At 39.5% G+C, this 19,975-nt stretch overlaps 1 protein-coding gene across 1 annotated transcript in view; it reads right to left on the bottom strand.

The window, feature by feature from the left end:
* CTDP1 (CTD phosphatase subunit 1) overlaps positions 1-19,975 on the bottom strand; it is a 111,474-nt gene that overhangs the window by 56,068 nt on the left and 35,431 nt on the right. The window contains exons 9-11 of the mRNA XM_037379542.1: positions 13,081-13,222; positions 10,503-10,733; positions 3,950-4,115 (exon numbers count right to left, since the gene is read on the bottom strand). Coding sequence (XP_037235439.1) covers positions 3,950-4,115; positions 10,503-10,733; positions 13,081-13,222 — 539 coding nt within the window. The remainder of the gene's footprint in view (positions 1-3,949; positions 4,116-10,502; positions 10,734-13,080; positions 13,223-19,975) is intronic.

Here is a 19,975-nt window from a genome sequence, read left to right as displayed (position 1 = left end):
ATAACCAGTTATTTAGAAATAAAAATTTACACAGGCCTTTTAAATGACTATAAATAAGCATTTAATTCTGCTTCCCTTTACCATTCCACAGCAGAGACACAGCAGCAACTGGTTGCAAAGCATCTGTGTCTAGCTAGCACAGAGAAGAAAGGGGGGAAATGTTCTCTCAGCTGTGAGGCAGCAGCATTAGCAGGCTGTGTATTGCCCAATACAGATCCATTCCTTATGCACTTACTCTGATTTGACAATTGCCTTTTTAATGGCAACCCTAATACATTAAATACTCTTGTTCTTGCACTTTCCTACAGTTCAAACAGTCCCTCACGTCAGAGGGAAGTTACCATTGGATCAGGTCTCCCAGATCTCTGGCACTGAAAAAGATACAAAAGGTTAAGTGGCCTTAAACAGCAACCCCATGGCTGGGATGCTATTCATTTCCTTTGACTTCTTTGGTATCCATAGCACAACTACAGCTAAAATAATAAGAGAAGATAAGATTCAGTGTAAGACCAAATTTTAGCAGAGATGCCCATCCATGGCAGTTCTTCCCCATGGAATACTGGAACAGAGACTGCTTTTTCACTAGGAAAAGTGGCAAGCAGATGTTTAAAGAGGTTAAGGATGGAAAGAGATTTAATTTGGGAATAAATCATACTTGAATTCTCTTTTTTGGCTTCCATCTTGATTCTTCTAACAAAACTCTCCCATGTATAAACAACATGCAAATGCTGTACTGCTTGGGGCTGTGTGGCCTTCTCATAGATTTTTGCAAAGAAAAAGCAAGATTTCTTTTTGATGTTAGGTGCAGAGGAGCTATTTAAACTTGTTACGTCCACAGAAACAGTATATATAAACTCTCGCATTTCCTGAATTTCAGTTCATTTCACTGAAAAAAATCCCAGTGCTTAAAGCTAAGTGACTCATTTTGATCTAGTAAAAATCCTTATCTGAATTTGCCAGGGAATTGTGAGGATGCATTTTTTAAGCTAGAGGGTTACAGTTCGGCCTTCACTGCCCATTCCCAGCTCTTCCCATCTTCTCCCTACTCCTGGCACCAGCACTCAGGCAGCAGCAACGGTGAGTTATTTCAGGAATCTGGTAATGATGAAGACTAACCTGGAAAATGGTCTTTTCTGATCAAACCAGCTCCCAGAACGGGCTTGCTGAAAGGCCCCATGATTATCAACTGTGGCTCGGGGGCAGGAACACAGCAGGTGAGACTCTGGCTGGCTTACACTGCAGCAGAGTCACACTCTGACTTGCTTTCACTCTTGTTGGACCACGTACTCCTAACCCTAACAGTCCCAGCACTAGCATTTGTAACTGTGGAGCAAACCATCACCACTGTGACTGAAACAGACTCCCTCGCCCCACCAAGGCAGTCTGCAATTGGCTGTAGATCTTTGTGGCTGGCATAGCCACTAGAACGGATACAAATGAAGGAAATACCTGTTTGTGTGGAAATAGGCCATTTGTGCGGCAGAAAAGCATTCACACCTCTTCGTGACATGATTGCAGAAAGGTTCTTACGCTGTAACATGTTTTGATAAAGAATGAGATACAGGCAAACACCTTCCTGTGGAAGCTGAACTAGTCACAGTGTCAAAGTGAACTGAGCACCAACCGGCAATGCTTATCAAGTTTATTTTCACTTTATTTGATAATGCCCCTGACAGCGGAATCTCCTGTGTGTGCTCCACTAAACTTTTATATTTTATGGACTACGTTACCACACATCATCCCTCTGTTTTGTTAAGTGTACGCCCACATGCCGCCATAAAATCCTGTTTGATTAGTCACACTACATTTCTTGTACACAAATACATTATGCTTACCAAGGTGATGCTTGCAGTCCCCAGGCTGGTACACAAAGGTTACTCTCCCTTGGCTGTCTCTATGGCAGCGGCCAGGAGCTGACAACCTGCTGGCACTACCATGTCAAGTTCAACCTCCCCAGTGTATGTGCTGTATGCCCCCTTCTCCATGTTTCACCGCTAATGTTTGATCCTTGATCAAACCATGTTGGGGAGCTAAGATACCAGACACTCTCATTCCCCTTCCCCACCAAACAAACCCAAAACATAGCCGCCCGGCCCAAAAAACCCAACAAAATTCCAAATTTACAAGTCAAGAGTTTCTTCTGGTTCAGTTGCACAAGGATCAGAGAAATAAGCCAGGATGGGAACAGAGACTAGTGGAAATCTTTTAGTAGCACCTGTAACCTTAAATCATACTCCTGGAATCAAAGCTAAGCCAACTAAGAAAAAAAAAAACCCACTGGAATTTGGGCTTCATTTGTTCTGAAGTTCACATAGTCTAATTCCCAGACATAATATGCAGCTTAAGTAAAGCATAATTTACAAACAAATCATCACAATTTAAGATGTTTATATTTGTAGGATAGGTAGAAAAACTTTAATTTCTTTAGTCTAACTGTAGGTAGCAGTATAGAGACCAATCAATCACAAAAGAAACAGCACCAGGAGATTCAGATTTTTAACAAGGTACTTAAATAGTGTCTTTGAAAACAGAACAATAAATACTTTACACAGTAACTCCAGCAAACGTGCACACCTTCTTTTGGCTCAGTGCGCACATCACAACAGCAATTCATTAATGTTTTCCAAAAGCCACATTATTAGAAAAATATTAGTACACAAAACCATAAAATCAACCCATAATAACAATTTGCTTTAAGTACCACTGACAACACAGAAGGAAACCAGATGGATTCAGGGACTGGCATTATGACAAGAAGAAATACTGTTTTTTCTGAAAGTCTGACATCAAATGGGCAAAATACTTTGGAACAAACAGCAGAAGAAATCAAAATTTGTTAACTTCAAGAGTTACCAGGAAAAGTTAAAAGCTTGCACTCATCTGAAATTCAGATTAGATCATCACAGTGGTTGAATGTTTTTGGACCTTTCCCTAGAATACCAGCTCGGAGTTCCTCCCAGACCTGTCTAGCAACAGGACATCTCAAAATTATGCTATGCTGTATACACAAACTCTTTTCTTCCTTGATGAAATAATGCAGTTTACTTCTCACGCTTCCATTATATTTAACTCTTGTTAAATAGCCTGTTATGGCTAGAACCTTGTAATCAATTTACTGCCAGAAGCTGGCAAGTTATACGTTCCTGTCCCCACCCCAGTGAACGATCAAAGCTAAAAAATGCATTTGAGCTCCAGTGTTGCTAGGTTTTATAGTAAAGTCACACACAATGTAACAAATTCATGATAACATAGTGTGCAGATGGGTATTTTTTCCTCTGTGTATCATGTAATATTATGTAAGATTGTGGCTCCTTTGACAAAAGTGCATAGAAGTGTAAGTGAAAATAATCAGCTGCTAGAGGTTCACAGCGAATTTCAAACAATGTGTTTATGTACGAAAGTAGTACAGTACGCTCTGTAACAGAAAGCTGCCATCACCTGCAGAACTGTGACGGCTATGACTTAAGAGCACCGCGATTACATGGCTATGATAATGAGGCTCCATGCTCCCCTTTGGCTCTCTGATCTCAACAGCCTGTGCCTTTTACATCCACAGACCTCTCTTCTCCCATCTCACCACTGATTTTTGTCCAGATTATCTGAATATTTACTTTAAAAGACCAGTTTAAAGTGATACCTGGCAAAGCTAAACACACAGCAAATGTGATTAACTCGTTTAGTGTGACAAAGCTATACTTAAGTGAAGCTCTACTTCAAAGGCCTGCTTACACACACAAGTACTCCCTTTCCTTAGTTCAAGTTTGCTTTGCAGAACATATCTGCATTTTAGCTTGAACCGTACTTCTTACCCTGCCATGGCTTTTATTTGAAGTTACTGCAGTGGCATACAAGGTCAGTTCACATACATGCATAATTTAACCGAAGTCAAACTGTTATGCATAGCTAACAATGATTATGTTAGAAGCCTGTCAGAATTAGTTAAGCTCACCTCTTTATCCATACTCTCTAAATCCTCTTTACATAGGGTGTACAGGGGCATTGTCTCAGACATACTTGGCTGGCGTTTCCGCTTAGATGGACCAGGCTGCTCTTCATTTTCACTTGCTGGTAGGTCATCTTCTTCAAACATCTGCTGCTGATGTGGTTGAACAACTCTGAAAAATTTCAGGGGTCCCACATAAGAAAAATTTACAGCTTGTCAAGAAATACAATCCTATAAACAATTTATGACTGCTGAATATCTACAGCTTTGCCTAATAGGGTTCTGTATTCATTAGCAGAGAAAGATCAAGTCTCTCAATGACTCCTTTTATTTTCAGTCTGAAGGCTTAAGTTCCACCTTTGACAAAGCACTCTCTCCTTCCTCCCCACTGTAACTGTAAGTAACCATCAAACCTTTCTTGAAGCCAAGATCTTCATTAGCTGCAGATGTGTTGCCCTGAAAATACTTTCAGATTTGTGCTCAAGTGGAGGTTTGTCTGTCACTTGAACCATCATTCAGGAAACAGTTCTTACATTCTAATATATTTTTTTTCTGGTCTATGTTATGCTTGTATTCTTGAGTTTCAAAGTATACCTTTCTATTTCTGAACCTTACAGACAAGAGGTTTGCAAGTAGAAAGCTCACTCCTGCAGCCTCAGTCTTCAGACACTTCTCAGATGCTAAGCCTGGATGAGATGCAGAACAGAACATATTTTTTTTTGGCTAGTGTATTCAAATAAGGTAGCATTTTCTCTTAGTCTGTATTTTATTACCTTGTTAGTTACTGTATTTAATCAGAACATGCAGATAAAAAAGGGAATGTCAAGATGTTCATGAAAATGGATAAAAGAATCATAACTTCATGGGAATTACTTTATAACAGCAATAAAAAAATAAACTACATCTAAAACAACTGCAGGAGACTTCTACCTTTCTTGGCTAACTTCTTTCTGTGAATATTACTTGACTACTACAGACTTGCAGAGGCTGGAGCTGCTACCCAGGGGTCCTCAAACTACGGCCTGCAGGCTGGATACAGCCCCCCAGGGTCCTCAATCCTGCCCCCGGTATTTACAGAACCCCCCCACCCTGCCCCGCCGGGGGTTGGGGGGGGGGGAAACCAAGCAGCAGCAGATGACTGCCTGCCACTTCATCCGTGCGCTGGCCCCCTGTTTAAAAAGTTTGAGGACCCCTGTCAGCTACACAATACAGTTTAGTCACATATCTTGGGCTGTCACACTAACCTCCTGGAACACGTTACAGCAGCTCAGCACCACCCAGAACGCTACCCAAAGATCTTGGGTCACAGACTTCCCAGGTCACAAATTATTTGTTAGCCACAAGACTGTGGGGGGGGCGGAATGATTACCACAAGCAAGTATAAAAACGACTGTATTTGAAATCACAAGCTGTTTCAAGCTGTAACTACCAGGCGAGACGCCACCAAGCTGTTTCTGAGAGCAGTGGTGGCTGAGAAAGGGTACAGTGTGGTCTTTACCAACAAGTGTTTCAGTTTCTTGTTTTTCACCAAGCCTAGATTTTCAAGATAAAGCTATAAATCAGCAGCCCCACCCAAAAAAGCCATTAATAAATTATGTAAATCCAGTCATAATTACAGGTTCTACAAAAAGATTTCTCCTATCCTGAACTTGACAGCTTCTTGAGAAGCTTACTAAGTATCAACTTTTTTTTTCTACATCAGTACTTCAATCCCAGAACATATAAAATCTGAAAGCCACAGGAAGCTGTCAATCAAGCTCATTTTGAGGGCTCCTATTCCCTAAATACACATCTCTCCTCTCAGGTGCCATGGATAGGCGCAGGGGATGTGAATTCATTTTTCTTTTTTAACTGGAGTTGGTGGAGGAGAGCGCCAAGCCACGGCTGTTCTACCCAGCACTGCCTGCTGCAGAAGGCGCCCGGCAGCTCAGCACGACATAGCAACGCGGCGGAAACCTGCCCCTCCGCAGTCCGTCGTTTCTGTACCGCAGAATTTCCTAAGAAGCCAAAATAACTATTTGGATGTTGTGCAAATGAGCTAGCCAAAATGTTTTCCATCACAGCTTAACAGTACTTTCGGCTTTGTGAGGGGTGTTTCCCCCCTATATACTAAATGTTTTCTATGTTACAAGACCACACAGTTTTCTTTTGCCGTTAAACTGCTCTCTGACAGTAATTTTCACAAGTAAGAGAGGAAAAATACAACATTCCACTATATTTCCTCAAAGGATCTTTTAAAATAGGATTTCCATGCTTTTTTATAGGTTCCCTAGCCAAGAGAAAGGTGGCAATGCTATTTGTGTTCTTAGTAAAACAGAGAATGACAAAGCAAAAATATAAGCATCATATACAACTGTATTTAAAACCATGACAAGCTTGACCACGCCAAGAATTATACACAAGTTATATGTAGCAGGCAGCCAAGCAGATTCTTAGACTAGAAATAAATCTAGCATTTTTTAAGAACACATTATCATACTGATGACAGCAAGAACTTCTTTTGCAGAATAAAATATGAGATCAGCCTTGACCACATTATTATACACAAATATTAACTGTAAAATAACGGTATTAATAGCTTCTGAAGAGTTCTGTCAGGCTTGCTTTCTTGTTTTTATTTTATTTCCAGTATTTTCCAAATGATACTATATAAGAAACACTGGGACTTTTCACCAAGCATGCCAAAAAGCAATATAAAACAAAGACTTCTTTAAGGTATGTAAGAAACATTTTTATTTTATCAAAGACATTTTTCAGGCTTTACATTTTCAGCTTCTGGTTAGGTTGATTAAAATTTGAAGACATACAAACGCAGGAATTTACATTTGTTTCTAATCAGGTGATATTCACGAGTTGTTTTTAAAAATAACACCATATTCAACCCTGCACAGGTTGGTTGGCACTTGCCAGTCTTACACGCACAAGGACATGCATGTGCAGAGTGGGTTCAACATTTGTGAAAGTAACAAGCATCTTAACACTTTCATTGATATAGCATCAGGGCAAAAGCTAAAACAGCGTTATCATCATGAAAATGTTAAAAATATTTCAATTCCATTTGTGATTCCAATTTGGTAATTTGTATTTTTGCTGTCATAAGGAGACTGATAACATTGGATGGGGAAAAATGTAATTATGAGCATGTGAATTAAGACACAAAAATTTTATAAGTGAAATTAATTTATACAAATCTTAAAGAAATGCTTCAGCCACCAACATCTGCTTAACACACCTTTTCAAACCAAACATTCGGTGCATCTTAGCATTATTTAAAACCAGAGTGTCACTTTTAACTCCTCAGATATAATTTATATCCGTATTTGAAGTGTTGTCTGATCTGTTAGTGTATTACTAACACTCACTAGAATTTAACTTGTACTATTATTTTTTTCTTTATTCTAGTTCAAGATGCCATCATCAATTGCATTTTTTTGGACAACACTATATTACACTCTCACGACCTGTTACAACTTCAGCATTTACTGTAACATTTGTAGAATACTACTGCCATATGAAAATGCAAATTGTTGAGATAGATATGGTGTCAAAGCTCTGATACCCAGGCTATTTTTGAAGAGGATTCCTTCCCATTCTCAGCCAGAGAAGAGCTCCTGCCAGCTGCCACTAACACCACTGCATTCCCTTCCCTTCCCTTTCAGTACAGCTGCAAACTCCTTGCCACGCTTCTGCTCGGGCTGCAACAGCCGTGACAAAAAGCAGGGGCTCAAGTCGCAAAGCCAAGCACAACAGCAAGACCTATGCCAGCCGCACGGAACGTTGACCAGATTAACTGAACCATCTGTAATTCAATGGTCACAGTTTCACTACAAATTGTGTGTAGATATTTAAACTAATCATATCCTATTTTAAATTATCTTCCAAGTTGAATCCCAGAAAGAAATAAAAAATGTTGAACCGAAAACAAAAATGAGAACTGAAACTGTTCTTACAAAGTGGTGCTCGGATAACTTGAAGCCCTTCGCAGCAACCAGCCTTGCAAGAGGTATCTTCCAAGCACAAGGTCTACCCTTACAGCAAGAGGCTGAGCACCATTGCTGTGCCATGTCCAGCCACCATCTCCCCAAGGGTTTCCTCTCACAGCACTGCAATTTTGTTGCTCGCTGTATGAAATTCAGAGTCAGATGAAGTTTCAAAGAACTATCGGAAAAGGTTATTGGAGGCTTTGACTACATCCACCCACAACAGGAGCAGTTGTGAGTGCTAACATCTTTATCTAATTCTGCTTAAATTCAATGCCTTAGTTACAAATACTCTCTTTCTGCAGCAGGTGAACATATGAGCATATGAAGTCTGTCAGGACACAAAATACATTGCCCTCTACCAAGAAACTGCTGCACTAAGGAAGTTTTCTCTGAAGTCAAGTATCACATCAATTTCTGAGTTGGATGCAATGCTTTTTTTAAAAGCTGTCACTGATGTATGCATTAAGACAAAGCAAGGCAAAAATACAGTACTTCTGCCTCAGCTCTTGCTCAGTCAAAACACAGCAAAGCTGTTCTTATTTGGTCTTCTGTTACTTCTTTACAGCCTTCATGCTCTGCTTGCACTGTACTTCCTATCAATTAAAAGTACTTAAAGTGGTATTGATCGCTGCACTGCTTTCCTCCTAGATTTTACCAAGATACTCCTCACCATCTTAATTGAGGACAGTGGAAGTGCTCTGAAGAATACAGGCATGCCTCAATTAAGAGGTCAGTATTTACAGGTCACTAATTTTACCACTAGAACCAAATCAACAGGAAATGATGATGAAAATATTATTTCCCAGGTTATCTTATGCTAATCTCTTTTCTTACAGCTGCTTAGTTACAGGCTGTAGTTGTAGCACTGAGTAATTGGATTCATTTTCTTAGATTAAAGCATCTCAACCCTGAGCATTGACAGTCAAAAAAAATGTATAAATGAAATAAAGTAAGGAAGTAGAAAGGAGATACAGTCTTGCTCCACCCAAAAAACCTGTCTGGGGCTCTAAGAAACTCAACTAAGGACAGGTGAAGTGTGTTTCTCTCCTCCATAAGATGTTCAAGTGAAGAAGCACATCTGCATTAAAGAAAAATAGGCTTAGGTGTGGACAAAACTCTTCATTAGGCTGGTCACAAAGGTAAAGCAGACATCAAAATCTACTCCTCTTAAAGCATTGAACGATGTATTAATACCAACATAAACAATCATATTAGAGAAACTTAGAAGCGTCATGCAATTATATACATGTACAACCTTCTCAGCTCTATTTCTAGACAAATTCCTTCTACGATAACTGAGAAAGAAAACCAAAAGCTTTTCAGCTCCTGTCTGGATATATGCCGTCTCTTGCTGAAACTTTTTTCTGTTCATTTAACATGTCATAGTAAAGACACATTTAAGACGCAGTTAAAAAGGAACTGAAAACAAGATGTCTTAAACTAAAAGAATCAAAAAACCTGTATTGACAGAAACAAGGAAGCTGAAATAAGAAAAACCCTATAAAAAGATGACAACTGAAAAAACCATAGGTCGAAATAATTTAGCAACAGGAAGATGGAGTGGAAACTTAACAAGCTACACTTATAAAACCTTTAAGTGATTTATAAATATAAGTGATATACTGCAAAAGCAGCAGGGGAAGGAGAAGAAAGGTAGAAAACTGTGCATTTGTAAATTGTGCTTTGGATTTTTGTAGTAGTTTGGAAAACTGAACTGCTTTATAACCACTGCTATATTCTGATCGCATTGCACAAAGGAATTCTGATCACTTTTTACAAAGAGAAAAGCTCTGCCTTCAGCTGGATACTGCTTCACCACTGGAGCCAACAAGCCTTGCTGAACTTGTAAGCTTTCCAGAAAGTTAGATCTTTTACATAGATACCTAGGGATAAATTTCAGATGTTTTACCCATCCTTAATTAAGAGAAAAGTGTTGCTGTAGCTTAACCAAATCCACAACTTTTGACAAAGTCCAGATGCTAGCCTTTGTACTTCAAAAAGCAGGCCGCTGCCGCCTCCTCCTCCTGGTTTAGTGTCTCGATTTAGTGATATAAGGATTATTAACTAGCACTCAGTCATACGGCTTTATTTAGTAATACTCCGCTAGCTACATCCCTCTTCCGATATGCCTCAAAACAAAACACAAAGCTAACATCCCATCTGAAGAAATTAGGTGAAAAGGAAAATTTTATTAACAAAAGCCAAATGCTATCAGATATATTTTATAGACAAAAAACCCAACTCAATATTTTAAGACTCATTCAAATATGTTAGGCTGCCTCACTTCACAGATGAGTTATCAACATTCTTTAGAGAGTACAGACCACACTGCATTTATTTGTTCTGATGTTTCCAGTTGCACTTGAGTGAAGCACAAAAAGTATCTGGAATTCTAACATCTTGATTTCACTTCAGCCGACTATTCAGTTTTACTCATTTCCTTGGCTTTTTAGAAAGCAAATAAAGGAACTACAGCAAAGACGACAATTTAATCAAATGCAAAGATAACAAGAGAGTTATATTTACTACAGCTTCTGAAAGTATAGTTGAAGTGACTCTAGCTACGCTTTAGGTACCTGAAGGATGAGTGTTCACCATGGACTGGTAAGGTGATGGGAGGAGCTGGAGACTGGATGTACATCGACTGCCCAGAGGTCTGAGTGCCCTTCCTGATTAGCTTTCCGGTGTTAGGATCATAAAGTCGAACTTCAGGACCAGGTTGAGACTTTGGATGGATGGGTGTTGGGTGAAACAGAGCTGTCTGAAAGGTGCTGTGTGTATCAGGAAATGTGGCAGGGCTATTCTCTCTGTTGGATGGAGTTCAGAAAAAATTGCTTTAGAAATTTAAATAAGCAAACCAACCAGGATGTAAAAAATTAACATTTTTTGTTTTTTCCTAAATGAGAAAGTTGCGGGGGGAACTGGTTTGGAAAATTTCTGAAGAAACATTTCTCCTCTTGCACTCCCATTAAAGCCTCATAAAGCCTCACTGAATTTAAAACAGAAAAATGCAGAAACACAGATAATGTCATATTTACATTATTAAAAAAATATTAAAATGTGCCTTAAATATTATCATATGAAGTTATTGAAATTGCTTCCACATAGTAACAAATGCACAACCTGAGTAGCGTGACAATCTGCATATATGCAATAAAGAGAAAAAGCATGCCATTGTATCACACCATTGGATCTGCTCCCCAAGATTAGCTCCGAGAGAAAATAACACACAGTATTAATTTGCAAGTCATCCAAACTAATTCGTTAAAATACCAAGCAACCTATGATCACCATGCTGCATTTTAAAACATAATTTTAGAAGTATCAGCAGAAACATTCAGAGATCAGTCTGCAGGAATTGCCATTATGGCATACTATCTAATTATGATGAAGTGCTGCAAAAAAAGAAGCAGCAAACTGAATAATTTAAAAAAATATAAACCAAAACAATGTTATGCACCATGAAGCCAATGCTATAGAAAAAAACAACTGAACTATACTGTAACAAATACTAGAAGTGCCACAAAACTGGAGTTTTTACCATATGCTTTCACGGATGATTCTGAAGTAATCTTGTAGCATCAATACTTAAGGTCCATCGATTCCAAATTTACTTACTGGTTTTTTGCTATTCTTAAGCTCATTTTACACACAAATCTCTTCTCAGAGTTCATCCCTTCCCCAGTTCCTAAGTGCTTTGGACTAGTAATCACTATTTCAAGCAGCTTCATTAAGAAGAAAATATTTTCCAAAGAATTTGCACACGTTGAACTGAAAGTATTTGCATTAAGACAGCTGTCTTACTGACTGAAGTTTGGGGGAGGGGTGAGGGAAAGTATGAAGTTAAGGTATATTGTATTTGAAACATAAAAGTAGGAAAAATTACCAATTTCCAATAAAATGGAAGAGTGCATTAACAAAGGCAGAAAGACTAACATTCATCAAAAAATGATGCTTACAAGTCACTGTCCAGATTTCCACTGAGAACTTTGCAGTGTCAGGCCTCAGACAAATCAAACATCCCACACAAATATTCCAAAGCTGGATTAAAAGAAAATCTGATAGAACTTTTTAAAAATAAAGTATTCTAGTCAAGCCATAAGTAGGCTACATCTCTTTCCTGAGTTTTAGAGATCCTGTGTCTCTGCCTAGCTTCCCATTTGATAAGTGACCTCACTTCCAGATGTTTCTACTTTTAGTGCCCAGACATCGCCATAAGACTTGCCCATCCTGCCCTCCAGGGGCTAGCATCTTCTAAGCAGAACACCAATCCCTAGCCGAGCCAGTCAGTCACACCGCGATCACTTCGGTGCTGGCAAACCCAGCTGCGATGCCCCTTCCTGCCCACACCCAGACGGGCAGCCCCTCTGCGGCCCTGCAAGATACTATTAATTTGAGTCTGTTCAAACAGCAAGTCAAGAAGCAGAACCTGGCTCTACAGGATCTTGTCATGAGTTATTTTAGCCATGGCACTTTCCTAAAGGGTACTATTCTTAACAGCCCTTTGACTTCTCTATTAATAAAGTTTTTGGCTATCCCTTCTATTTGCTGTCACCCTAGGGCAATGATTATTTTTAACCCTTTCTCTTCCAACACTTTCCTCTTATCCTCAAACCTCCTCCCACTACTTCCTTTCTTCCAGCTACTGCTTTTATCTTCATGTCTTTCAACCCCTCTTAAGATTTTTCTTCTGTATTTTTCCATTTCTCCCTTCCTCCTCACTACCAAGTCTCAAAAAAATGCCATACTTAACCAATTTTTCATGCTGTGGGAATGTGTACATTTTTTTCTTCATTTGGCAGAATGAACGATACTGCACCTTGATGGCACTCCCTGTGTTAGTTTGTGGATGAATTGACAAGGTCAGCTGCTCCAGCTGAAAATGGCTAACAATGACAACTGCCGAAGAAACTACTTGTACCACGGGTTTCTCCTAATCCTGCTAGTTGCTGAACTGCCTCTTGATCCCTTACCAGTTTTCAGTTTAAGCAGCAAAGACATGCACAAAAATAGAGGGTTCTTTCACAAAATCTGTAAGGATTGCACACCATTGTGATTTGGTCAGAAACCCATTTTATAGCTGTATTAACCAGTTAGCATCATTGCATGAACAGCCTACTTTCACGGCCCCAGCTCCCCCAAGCTCCCACTTACCTGTGTGTTTTTATGTAGTCATCCTTCAAGGGAAAGAGCTGTTCCTCAACCTTGTCCCAGCGCTCCAGGCAGCTCCACAGCCAGTCAGGGTTTACAATGTGGAGGTCCTTGCAGTCCTGAGCTTGCCGTACTTTTTCTGTGCCTATTATGAAGTCAAACGTAACATTACAGTGTTCCCAGAAACACAAAAGATAGTTTTAAGTACACACTGGTTTTAAAAGAACATTGTGTGATCCATCTTACAGAAAAAATTCAAAACACCCCTCCCCGAGCCAACAAAACAATCACAACTGATACAAGTGAGACTCTATAAACAAGATGCAATAACCTCAGCCTCAAACTGGATGAAGGTTATTTGTAACTTTCCGAAGCACCGGCACCGTGGAAGTAGTCCACTAAAATTAATCCATATGGAAAACCTCTACATCTCCGTGTTAACTAAACAAACAATACAAACGCACTTTTCTATTTCGTCTCCTTAGTTTCCATGTACCAAGTCTAAGCAGCAGCAACTCTTCAATGCTGTCAAAGCCTAACACTAACATCATCCTAACTTTCTTACGCAGATCCCCCTGCACGCACAGTACGCTACCTGTAACAGCCAGCCACCCCTCAACCTCCATTTGCAGAAGTGGAGGCAAAGCGGACAAATGGATAATTTCATGCCAAAGGGGAACAACAAACATGAAGTTAAAACGCAGCAGGCTAGTGAAATCCACATGAAACCAGCAACAATGCAGCATGCAAGTAACAGGTGATCTCAAGTTCCACCCTCTGGAGAAGCCAGAACAAGAGAGAAAGTAGAGTTGCTACATATCTTTGCCAAGAAGCATCATAACCAGTAAGCAAAAAGGAACAAATAAAATAAAGGTTAAAATTAACCTTGTGGTATAGTCTGTTCCCAGGAACAGCTGACTGCCCAAACCTTTCAAGAATGTATTTTTTCTATTTGACTGGAACAATTAGTTTTGCCAATTGTGGTACTTGCTTCAGCATTTATCAAAGATCTATGGAGGGACTGAACACCTGGAGCCAATGCAAAATTGCATAATCTGGCCATAAATCATTAAATATATACACAACAGAGAAAACCCCCAAGGATTCTGACCTGATATATTACGCCTGACACTTACACATGGTATCTTTACACTGCACGAATACTGGTGTAGCTGGAATGCGATAAAGGAACTCAGTCTGACAAGTCTGTCTCATAACAAAAGCCATCACTCTTCCCTTTTGTTATAGCCCTATAATTTATAGCATTTCATCTTATTTACACGTTATTTAAAATGCTTATCAAACTTAATCATTTGTCCATATTCTGTCTTGGTGCAAAGCTATTTAAATACACTTAGTATTGCACCACATTTTCTGTTCAGAAATACAAAGCAGGAGTAGAGCATCAAGAGCTAGAGGCAGGAATTCAATTAATGCTAAGAGCAGAGCTCTCAGAACTGAAGGTGAAAAATGTATTACTTCAAGCACTACCCGCTCTTGTTGAAGCCTGTCAATTCTGCACAAAGACTCCAGGGCTTCTTCCTGCAGATACTTATATGAAAACACAATATCCCAATCTAGTTTACCTTACTAATGACAAAAAAAAAAGTTTAATTTAAAAAAAAAATTATTTAAAGTTAGAATTTATGAACCCTTGTCTATTTTCATGTGTGCCTTCGGGAACGAAGCCTCCAGAACAAAATCAAATTTCAGAACAGTTCTGACAACAAAACACAGACAGCAAATTAATCTGATAGTTCCCTGGAGTTTTGTGGTGAAACTATCTGTGTGACTGTCATTTAAACAACATGACTTTACTTGTTTCAATTAAGGTGAAAGTCTTGAAGTACCCACACCATTTGACGATGAGAGGGAACAGTTAATAGCAGATAACTTAAGGCCTGTGTAAAACCTGAACTAGAATCCACTGGGGTAGACAGATCAACAGAAATGCATTTGAGGACTGACCTAACTAGTTAGTTCCGTTTCCAGATGCCTGTAAATTCAAATGACTAAACCAGAAAGGCAGAAGATCACTGTCCTTTACCGAAGTGCTGAAAGCTTGTTCCCCTACTTTTCTTCCCCAAAACCCAACAGAATACAGTAGAGCTACCTTTTCCTTTATCTTTAAATACAAAACTGTTTTATTTCTTGAATTTAGATTAAGGAAAAAAACATTCTGTGCACAAAGGCATTTCTCCTGTTTTCAGTACCAAATGCAAGCAATTCCCCAGTTCAGGATATAAAAGCTGCACAGTAAATGCAAAACTTTGCTCCATACTAGTATCCCTGCAACAAAAAAGCATTAATTTAAGAATCCACAATAAACACAAAAATGAGTATTTAAACAATAAATCATTTACAAATGCCTTATTGATAAGTTTTGCCATGAAATATGAAGAAAATACTGTCCAACAAAGACTCAATGAAAATTGTTTTACAATTCCAACCATGTTAATCCCAGCACACCTTTGCAGCTAAGACTTTTAACTGGCTAAAAAGCAAAACCCTTTAAGAAGGTCAGCACACCCAGACCATTCATGCCCTGATAAGAGAAATCTGTTGTCCAATTAATCATCAGTTACAAAAGTAATTAGTGACCCAGAGCACTTTCACACAACAGTTGATGGAAATGAGTCAGTTTACAGTGCCAGAGGGAGCTTCCTGGGGCAGTATTATTATTGTTTGTATAGCCTCAGTAGGAACTGTAGAAATACTTGCAGTTAGAAACAGGTAAGTATAAAGCTGCATTTAATTTATATGCCAGGTATGTTTCAGAGGAAAGAAAGCAGAGGTTCTGAAGGAGAATGAGACTGAGAGATCTGGTGGAAAGAGGATTAAAAAAATTGAAAGACTTGGCTTGGAAAACACTTTCTTTTGAGAACAATAGAGAAAAGCAACAACAACATAGAACAAAGAGATAAGGCAACAGGTGTTATAAAGAGGTTGCTGACATCAGGTTCATAGGCATAGGAGTTTCAGGGGAAAAGAGCAACAAGAGCAAGAATTCCAGTGGCAGTTTAGGTACTTATACCTGGTATTAGATACTGAATCAAATACAGACATGACTAGCAATACTGCCCTGCACACAGCTCTGGAGCTGACAGAATACAACAAACAATAGCATGCGATTTCACTAGTAAGCATACAGCACAGTTAGCCAGATTTGGTGGTGCTATTGGATAGGTGGTATGTGCTTATAATACCCTGAAAAAATGCTTATCTGATACTGCAGTACATCCATTTGCCCAGCTAAAGATACTGCTACTCCTTCTGGACATTATCAGGGAGAACCTGAACAAAACCATAAAACTGCACCTTCGCCTCATGTTAAGTCTGTGAAGTTATAAGAAGAAACTGCTTTTTCCAACTATTTTTAAAACTGATGTTTCTGCACTGATGATTTGTCAGGTGCTTCAACTTGCTGCTCATTCCACACACATACACATTCTGTGTTCATGCATATCTGATGGTTTCATACCAGATGTATGCTGAGGAGCTAAGTAAATTCTTCTTTTAGTCAACAGGATTGCAACGGAAGCCTTAAACACGGAAACGGCGCTATTTTGTACGACACTGTTATGGTTCTGAAAAAAGGTGTAAGCCATTAACATACAGTTAAAGTTGGTGACATGAGGACCAGTGTGCAGCCAAACCCACCTCCTGAGGGTCAAAACCATACCCTTCCCACCTCTGCAACACCTAGGCTTTCTACTCCCTCCCCCCCTGCAAAGCACAGCTGCCTACGGCACGCTCCGGGGTGCAGAGAACCACACGAGCTAACACAACCCTCTCATCCGTGGGGCTGCCTTCTCTTTCCAGCCGACACCTTCACAAATCCAGATTTCACACATATGGTGTTCTTAGAGCAGGATTTGGTGGAACACCAAATTTAATGGGGTAGGAGAAACAGTATTGCAATACTTAATATCCTTGCCTTTTCTCCCTTTCCCCAGTGTAACTCCCCTTTTGGAAGCATGCTTATTAAGAAGAAACAGCAGAGAATTTTAATCCATCCAAGCAATAGTACTTCTGATGCAGTTTGTAACATCTGAACCATCCAGCTGGGCTAAAAATCACCGTTTTTTTTCTGGACCACTTTTTTTTTTTTTTTTTTTTTTTGTATTGTTTGCCTCTAATCACCCTTCCCAACTTCACAATTGTTCCAAAAAGTTAAAAAGGCACACAAGCCTTTCCACATGAAACAGGTAAGGTCCAAGTTTGTCACATCTATCCTCTGATGGATAAACCCTGAAGCACATAATATAGGAGAAAAATTACTTTGTTTTCAAACCTGGGGAGTCATCAAATATACTTTTGAAGTTGCAAACAAAGGCTGAAACCACAAAAAAGCTCCTCCTATTAATCTTGACAATTTGTTACTAAAAAAAGTGACGAAAATCAATAATGCAGTGATAAACTCCTACAGCTGTTCTCCAGGACACACTCTTCCACTACAGCAGTTTATTTGGTCTTTTCCAAAATATGGAGCACATTAGGCACTCAAGCAACATAGAAAAATGAAACTTCAGCTGTATGTTTATGAAGACTAAAAAGAAATGTTATACTGCATTATTTGGCCCCATTCACATTACCAAGTAGTGCAGCCCAATCGGGAGACCTGCAGGGCAAAAGGGTGCTGGAGGAGTGGTGCCCACCTTGTACGCCTTTCAGGGAGTTTGGCTTTGGATTAGCTCTACCTGTTCCTGGGGGCCAGACGCCTGTGAGCACTCAGCTGCTGGCACCCTCCAATTCATTCTGACCCACCAGGAACGCAGCAGGCATGTTCCAGCTGTGCCAGGACAAACCCAAGTACATGCTGAGTAGCAGCCACCAATTCCCAATTCCAACTCGCCAAAGAGCCCTTAATGGCAGTTTGTAACCAGGCTGCAGACACTGCTTGGAAAGATCTCATCACTAGAAGTGCATTTGTCTTCAGACCATTTTGATACATAAATCTTGATTTACGACCAAATCCAAAAGCTCTTCTGCAACAACATTAACCTAAGACAAGTCATACAGACCTCAATGTTTTGTGCTACCAGAATCCAGTGACCATGAAATGGTGATAGATGTGCTGTTCCGAGGCCATGCCTACAGCTCAGCTTTAACACTGCACTGTGCTTTACCAGCAGAAGCGTCAGGCTTACCTGCTCAGCACCAGAGTTTGGAGCAGTGCTTAAATGGACTCTCCCCCCCTTTTTTTTAAAGGCATACCCTGTGAAAATATTCTGAAAAAATACCTGTGAACACACCATAGCTATGTCTAGTGAAGATACCACAGCAAGCCACAGGCCAGGCTAACAAGACTTCAGGAGCTGGCAGCTTTCTCTCTTCTCTCAGTACCTCAGAGCCAGACTCAGGAGTAAGCATTTTTTAATTGGATAGATGAGGAAGAACAAAAGAAGCCACAGTTCATAGTACAATTTGTATTCTAAGCAAGCTGATATTTAATGATAGTAAGCAAAACTTGACACAGGCTAAGTCACCAAAAGTAAGGAAATTATCCCCACATAGCTTTCAAAGTACTGGAACACACATAGAATTAAACATATTTTGAAAAAGAAAAGAAAAATCCAGGGCCTAAACTGACGTATTTCTGCTCCTACCCCATTAGAATAATTTTTCAGTGACCTGAACAGCTTTATCTGCTTCCCCAGCAGAAACTCAATATAAACATCAACCACAGGATCTTTCATCTGTATCTTCAGCTGAGGAAGGAACACAACAAGATTTATGAAACCGTGTGGTTACTGCTTAGCCAAGTGTGTACACAGCTGTAACAACTCACCATCCAGTGCAGTGTGCTGCTGCTGAAAGCAAACAGCACATGTTTCAAAAACTGAAGTTTTAGGTATTCCACAGGTAAGTGGGAAGGGCTATAGGGCAGCCTCCTCTCAGTCACTCAGAGTTATGAAGACTGATTAGAGGATACAAAGATCCTTGTGTTTTACAGTATTTCAGGTAGATAGTATTTTCGTCCCCATATAATGAAAAAAAAATAATAAATCCTGATTTTCCCCAAGAACAAGAATTAATTTATTTTCAGAATTCAGAGTATCTGTGTCTGCAGAGAAAAAAGCTGCCTATCTGCAGAGAAAGAGATGCGTATATACAAAGAACAAAAGAAATTTCTATTATTTACTGCAATAGGCTGGGAAAGATGCTGTAAATACTTTAAAATGGTATTCACTAGCTGTTCACTCTGTACGCCAAGATACGATGTGGTCACTTCTTAGGGGGAAAACCAACCAGTCCAGAGCCCTTGGGGGTGACTTCTTCCCTTTATTTCCTTTGTCTTCAAAACTCAAAAGCTAACAGTATTCCACTGCTGCTGCGGATTAAGTATATGCCTTTTACTACAGCTCAGCTCATGCAAAGTAAACATGTAAGTTAACTTGCTTGCCTGAGTCCTAAGTCTCCTGTCACTACTGGGGTGATCTAGAAATGCTGAACTGATACGTAAGTTTTAAAATCACCTTTTGAAAAACACATTAGAAAAAGAGAAAAAAGTAGAACATTATCTAGTCTCAGATCATTGACTTCTGAATAAAACTCAAGGGACATGCTTTTGTTTTCCCTTTCACCAGCAATTAAGACACTCAGATGTCTGCCACGAGAGCCAGAGATGCAATACTTGTATGGCTTGCCGACAGTAATAGACACTGGTAGAATTTACTTTCTAATCGCACAAGAATCGGTATGAAAACAATGTCGACAGCTGAATAATCACAAATCCAGCTATGACAGAATGCAACTTATGTCCTTAAAATCTGATTAAACTTCAGAGTTCCCCTCATGAAATTAGGATGATGCAGCATAACTACTCCCATCTAAGCAGAGAATATATAGTTTTCATTTGAAAAACCAGAAATAAAACCCCATCACAAAACTAGAA

Source organism: Falco rusticolus, chromosome 3 (assembly GCF_015220075.1).
Source record: "Falco rusticolus isolate bFalRus1 chromosome 3, bFalRus1.pri, whole genome shotgun sequence".
In the NCBI taxonomy this organism is placed as follows: Eukaryota; Metazoa; Chordata; class Aves; order Falconiformes; family Falconidae; genus Falco; species Falco rusticolus.
Note: the sequence above shows the minus strand (reverse complement) of the source record. Positions and strands in the feature narration are given on the sequence as shown.